Source organism: Parasteatoda tepidariorum, chromosome 8, assembly GCF_982258835.1.
Source record: "Parasteatoda tepidariorum strain Cologne lab strain chromosome 8, Ptep-v5.0, whole genome shotgun sequence".
Taxonomy (NCBI): Eukaryota; Metazoa; Arthropoda; class Arachnida; order Araneae; family Theridiidae; genus Parasteatoda; species Parasteatoda tepidariorum.
In genome coordinates this window covers 15,352,954-15,359,857 of record NC_141762.1, presented here as the reverse complement: position 1 = coordinate 15,359,857, position 6,904 = coordinate 15,352,954, and the positions used below count along the sequence as shown (strand labels likewise).

Below are 6,904 nucleotides of genomic sequence, written 5' to 3'. Positions count from 1 at the left end.
TAAATACGAAAATCGATGTTTGCTATTACAACTGATGTTTGATATCGCTACATAGGGCTTTAAAAGCGCGTAAATACAAATCGCGATATTGTATTTTTTAATTTCTTGTAAAAAAGAATCGCAATGTACGATATTTAAATCGCCTGAATGAGAATCGCAACGTTCAACTTTTGAAAAAGGTAAATACGAAAATCGATGTTTGATCAGGGTGCGTAGCCAAATCTTTGAATCAAAAATAAGCACTTTTTAAAAACTTTTCAAGCACTTTACAAAAATTTTCAAGCACTCAAACAATTCATATTCAATCAATGATATTATTGAAAAACAAAAACTTTTTATAAACAGTTTTAGTGTTAAAAAAAAACCCCAAAAAGAAATGGGCGTAAATCGAAACAATCAGTACTTTCCCACATCACCGAGTGAATTCAACTTGACCCTTATCCCCTACGTCAAAAAAAGTGTTAGAAGTAAAATAAAATAAACAAGAATAAAATTAAAATAAATTAAAAAGAAAAACATTTCATGAGGATCTGATATTCTCTATCCGAATTGGAGCACTCGGGTTTCGGTTTCAAGTGTGCGCGCATGCACAAGTCATAACGTGGGTACGACATGAGGTCCACGTAAATGATTGCGTAGCAAACTCCCCATTTTTCGTGAAATGCATGGGATCCACCAGATATCACTGAAGGAAAGAAAAAAAAACTATTCAGCAAAAAAGCACTTTTTAAAAACGCCAGCTGAAAAAAGCACCTTTAAAAGCTTTTAAAAACGAAATCCCCAGAAAAGCACCTTTAAGTACTTTTTACAAACGCTATGCACCCTGTTGATAATAAAATCATGATTTTAAAAATGCATAAATACAAAACGCAATATTGGATTTTTAAATCTTGTAAATAATAATAATAATGTACGATATTTAAATAGCGTAAATAAGAAAATATGCACCTTTTAAATCAGATAAATATGGAAATCGATTATTGATATTAAAATTGCGTGAATAAGAATCGAGATATTTGCAGAGTCTGGACTTACGATGTCTAAAAGGCTGGTTTGTATTGTTTTTGTTTAGACATAATAAATAAAAAATTTCAAAATCCTCCTCTATTTTTTTTTCTTCGTTTGCTTTCACACCAGAAAACAGGAAGCAGCGACGTCTGAATTACGAAAATACGTGCTATCCGGCAAGACGGATAAAAATACGGAATATCTTATTTTCTGTGCATAAAATCGGAGAATATAGCTAAAATAAGTAAAAATGCGGAAGGGTTAGCTGCTAGGACGTAGTTTGAATTTTCTGTTTACTTTTGAAAATCGTAAATTAATTTAATTCTTTAATTTCAACGACTGAATTTATTAAAAAAAAGGGAATATTTATTAAAAAAAAATTTTAAAAACTCCGAAACATTTAGAGAATTGCAAGTTTTTGATAAAAAAAAAAAATGGCTGAAATTCGAGTGACAAAAGCAAAAAAATCTCCCTGTATAAAGGTCAACCAGTTTTATCCCAAGGAAATGATTTTTAGAGAAACTTCAGAGGGAAGAATGAGGACTTCAATACTTTCGTTCTGCGGAAAATTAAATTCCCCATAAAATATTTTAACTTGTGCAAAAAAAAAAAAATCTGCGGAAATTAGCAAGAAAAAAAAAAGGAAAAATCTGGGGGGGAAAAAAAGCGGAAATCCGCAGAAGAATCACATCCCTGATGCAGAAACCAAAAGGATTCGTAAAGTTAACTCTTTAAATGACACAAATGATAATCTACTTAACGCTATAGCATTCATTATCACCAGGGCAAGGATGTTGATGACTTAAAAATGACAACAGCAAAAATGCGTCTAAAAATCATGAGAATAACTTTGAAATAAAAAAGAATGCCATTAAAAATTTTAGAAAAAGTGTCTAACGATAACTTGTTAAACAGTAGACTCTTGATATCTCGAAAATGTGCGATAAAAATATTTTTCTCCTTGGCATTATATAGCCACGTAATGTTAATTTGAATTCCTAAATAGAAGGATTTCTTCTCAAAACCTTACCATGTTGAACTTTTTTCAAAATAGAAAATGAATTTTTTTGGAAAAATCACAATGTAAATTCATTGTAAACCAATTCTTTTCTATTTAATGCATTATTGTTCTTGTCTTACTTCGAAAAATAAAATTATCATTGTTGTATTTAGACTTATAGTCAACTACCATTACATATGTATTTAATAGTAGTTATTCTTATATTTCATGACTCTAGTTTTTTGAATAATATTTCAGAATATGTTTTTTTACTTTTTAGAGCATATTTAGTTCTGAACTGGAAAACTCGCTATATCTAAAAAAAAATTTAGCACCCCTTCAGCTTTGAGACATTGAGAGTATACTGGTATTAATAAAATTATAAAATGTAACTTTTACATATAGATTTAATAAACAATAAGGTAATAATCAGAATAAATATGTAATAATGAATAAAATAAAATGTACATAAATACCTGATAAAGATAATTAAGGATTTATTAAATTTTAAATACTATCTTCAATAACATCAAAATTGTATCGTATCAAATGCTTTTTTTGATATTCCAAGTTTGAAACCTTCCCTATTGTTGAGAAGTAAATTCTTATGTATTGGAAAAAACAGTTCAACATCATTTGTAATTGGATCATATTGAAAATAGCAAGATTAAATACAAAATTCACACTAACTAATAAAGAAAAATATCACTTCCTAAACAAAATGCTGCTTTAAATAATGACAAAAAAAAATCTATCATGAATATTTTATCCCTTAATATTACTTATTTTAAAATGTGTATTTTTTTAAAAATTATGTAAAATTTAGACCATCTTTTTATTTTTGTTACTAATCCAAAAAAATTGATAGTAGATAAGTAAGAAGTTAAGGAATCTGATTATAAAGGTGCAAATGAATGAAAAAAATTTTACATTATAAGCAATGTTATTTTTCCTGAATATTTTCTTTCTTTTCTCATATTTGGATTGATATGATAATAAAAAGTTATGATATAAATAAAATATTAAACTATATTATACTTCTAGCATAAAAATTGATATATTTGAATAAAGTTAATCAGAATGCAAAAAAAACAAAAACAAAAAAAAACTAACTTACTTTCCAACTATAGAAGTTTTTTTCCTTGAAGAGCCTTTAACTGCTTGTTTCTTAGTACTTCTTTTTGTTTTTGTCTGTAAAGTCTTTTCTTGCATTATTCCTTCCAAAATAGGGTCCATGGGAGGCTTTCTTACAGAAGTTGAGAAAGAAGTTTCTGATATGACTGAGGAAAATGAGCTTCCCATTGTTTCATCCAATGTTTTCTGTCTCAGCCTTCCTCTGGTTAAAGGTGGCGAGAACATGAAGGACGGTAAAGGTCTCGGCTGCTCGGGGGTTTGCGAAAGAGCTTCCAAAACTAAAAAAACAAGATAAATAAAAAAATTTTGTAAAAAGAGTGAAGTAGCAGTCACAATATTAAAATTTAAAGAGATTGCAAAGATAATAGATGAAGCTTGAACACTTCACTAAAAACCATACCTAACTACAGGAAAAGGAAGGAAAACAAATCCAATAGAGTTTATAAAATAATATAAATTTCCCGCTAACTACAGTTTAATAATTAAAATATTTCAGACAGCAGGTATTTCAGGGATTTTTCATAGTCAATAAAATACAATACAAAAACTATTTCAAAATAAGTGTAAAATTATAATCGATTTCAAAATAAATAACTGTAAGATTTAAATTGGTTGCAATATTTTGCATTTAAAATTGACATTTAATGGACAAGAAAATAAAATGTTTTTATTATATTTATATTTTTTAATTCATTATTTTGAACAATAACAAATATTTAATTTACTTTAATGAAAAAGTTACAATATATTTCATAATTAATTAAAAAAATTGAAAATTTCCAATAAAAAAAATTAAATAGTTCAGAATACTTTTTTTTAAAGGAAAAAATTCTTTAAACTGACAACTATAAATGAGACTTATAATTCATTATCTAACAACTTAAATGCTTTAATAATAAGTGAATAATAGTGCTTAAGTAATAAATTGAGTATGAAAATTTATTTGATAGAGGTTTCTTTCCTAAACTTCCCAAATTTTTATGAATCATATAAAAATATACAAAAAGTAGGGCGATTTTAAACTGAACCAAAAAGTGTGATAAACGAGAGAGATTCAGTAGTAAGCTATGTGAGACCCTTCCTAGAAGAAACAGCTTATCTCAAAATTGCCAGGGGCTTACAAATCTCAATTGATCGATTGCTACAGTTCCCAAAAATTCTGGCATCCAAGATTTTAGCAAAATTAAACATGAAAGCAAAGAGCTATTACAATACTTTCTATTTCATAACAGGCAGTCTCCAAAAAATTACTACTTACATACAAGTTTTCTAAACTTGTATTCTGAAAGTAAAGATATGATAAAAGGTTGGCAAAAAAAAAAGAAAAAAAAAAGAAGCCAGTTACAAATAAATATATATATTTTTTTTTCATAAAAAAACTGATAGGAACATAAAACTGTTTATAAAATAAAATGGCCAGATTGCATGTTTTATGGAGGAACAATCTTGCACTTTTGAAACAGTTTAGAGCAACAGCTTTTAGGTTTGAAATCACGAACAATAAGTTGGAAAAATTTTTTAAAAAAGAAAGCATATTTGAGTAAAATTTTTTTTCTTCCTGTAATTAAGTTTACCTGTAATCACACAACTATAACTACTACTATTAACCAGAACTAGTACAAATATATTCTTCACTGTACTGTAATAAATTATAGAAAAAGAAGTAACGCTACTTAATGCACATGTTGAAAACTATCCCATATTTTTTAACAAAAATATGTTTAGCTTAGGTCTTGAAAAAAAGGGTGGACAGAATAGAGTCTACTTCATAGATTTACACATTGTTAGCAGCTGAAAGCTATATTAGAACCCTAAATTTAAAAGAATAGATCCAACATGCCTTATACAGTAACTCTGCCACTAAAATTTGCGAAATCCAACTACATACTGACGAATGGTGTTCAAGAGATATTTTGAATAATAGGTTAAAAAAAAAAAAACTAGAAAATATTTTGTTGGGATGAACATTAACAAAAAGCTGTAATTGCAAAAATGAAAGGGATATTTAGAACCTATTTAAAAGTAATATAAATGACTTATGCATGCATAACTAAATTTTTCACAAAATCAAAAATTAAGATAAATAAACACATTTAATGTAAATACAGTTACAAGATTACAAAGCAAATTATTTTTAAAAAATTTATAGATACACAAAAGAGAAAAAGGGAGAACTTACAAATTTTCATCTCAGTTAATATTTACTCTTACTAAGAAAATAAAATTTATCACAGTTATTTATACTGTATGACAGTGTTTCCCAAACTTATGACTTTCGCGCACCCTTTCTAAATTTTTCGTAACGCTGTGTACCACTAATAAAAAAAATGAATGTATTTTTTACTATAAAAAAATTGCACAAAAGTTAAAAATCACAACTGAATGTTGACACCACTAATTATTAACCGTTAACTCTGCAAAAAATAGGCAATAGAAAAATATGTAATCGCAAATTTTCATGGCTAGCTTTGTTTTTAAATAAAAATTTTTGAAATTGTTTGTTGCCAGATATTTTGCATAAGAACGTGTACCCCCGCTAAACTGATCCTGTACCCCTGGGGGTATGCGTACCACACTTGGGAAACACTGCTGTATGAGATTAATGTGACGGTTGAGATTAGAATTTTGAAATTACATAATTTTGTATAGATTAAATTTTTATTTTGTTTTATTAACTTTCCACTTTTGGAATTTTTTCATAAGAAATTACATTTTAATGCAAACTCATAACTCATTCCAGTAAGTAAAACTTGCGACATGAAATGGTTACGATCTAATACTCTAAGAAAACTGAACTAGATTAGTAACTTATAATAAAACCCAGCTTAAATTGCTTTTTTCTTTCAAGTTTTTCCTTATTTTTAAAAATTTTTATGACACTGCATGAAAAAATTGTTAAAGCTTTGGAACTCGCAGGTTGTGCATTTTCAATGTTTGAATTAAAACTTACCTTCAGGAGTTGCCGGAGAATGTGGTTCAGCAAATGAAAACTCTATTTTTCTTGCAATTTTACCTGAAATTTGATGCATAATTAAATTGCGCATAGAGAATAATACAGAAAAAAATAACACTAATTATGTTTAAAAAAAATATCTAGAGGAAGAAGGTTTAGATATCTAAAAGTTTTAGATATCTAGAGATATCTAAAACTTACTCAAAAATAAATAAAGTTGTTGATCAGTTTAAAATACTGTGTAATTTATTAAATCAGATAATAAATAACTATTGCACTACCAAATTAAAGCAAAATCTACTAAAGCTATAATTTAAATAAAAATATGCTAAATATGAAAATAAGATATGCATTAATTAAATATTAATAAAACAAGTGTTCACAAAATAATTAAGTAAACCTTCATATATCTTTATGTCAATTAATTTCTTTCAATTTAAAATTTTTTACTTTGCTGCTTTAAAAAATAGATTTAATTTGATAATGTGAGAAAAAAATTTTAATAATCAATGTTTTTTAAAATTATAAATTTGTAAAAACTATTGCAATAAATTATTAATTTAATAGAAATTTTTATAAAAGTAATCTTAAAAAAATCGTCTTAAAACTAATAATTTATAAATGCAAAACTGAAACAAAATTAATGAGAATGCAGCTCATTAAAATATTCAGCTGTAAACTTTTTGAAACAAATGACATTTTCATGTTTATTATAACATATATATGATTGCTTGATTAAAAACTTCCTTCGTTTCAAGAACGTAAAAATACAAAATGCAATATTTGATTTTAGAATCACGTATATATGA

At 26.7% G+C, this 6,904-nt stretch overlaps 1 protein-coding gene across 2 annotated transcripts in view; it reads right to left on the bottom strand.

Annotated features, from left to right (window-relative positions):
- Window positions 1–6,904, bottom strand: part of Elys (AT hook containing transcription factor 1 homolog) — an 88,186-nt gene that overhangs the window by 1,428 nt on the left and 79,854 nt on the right. Inside the window, exons 36-37 of one of the 2 annotated variants that reach the window (XM_087149870.1) lie at window positions 6,093–6,155; window positions 3,126–3,420 (exon numbers count right to left, since the gene is read on the bottom strand). In XM_087149870.1, coding sequence (XP_087005996.1) covers window positions 3,126–3,420; window positions 6,093–6,155 — 358 coding nt within the window. Of the gene's footprint in view, window positions 1–3,125; window positions 3,421–6,092; window positions 6,158–6,904 lie in introns of both variants that reach the window. The other variant, XM_087149871.1, reaches the window with a different exon arrangement.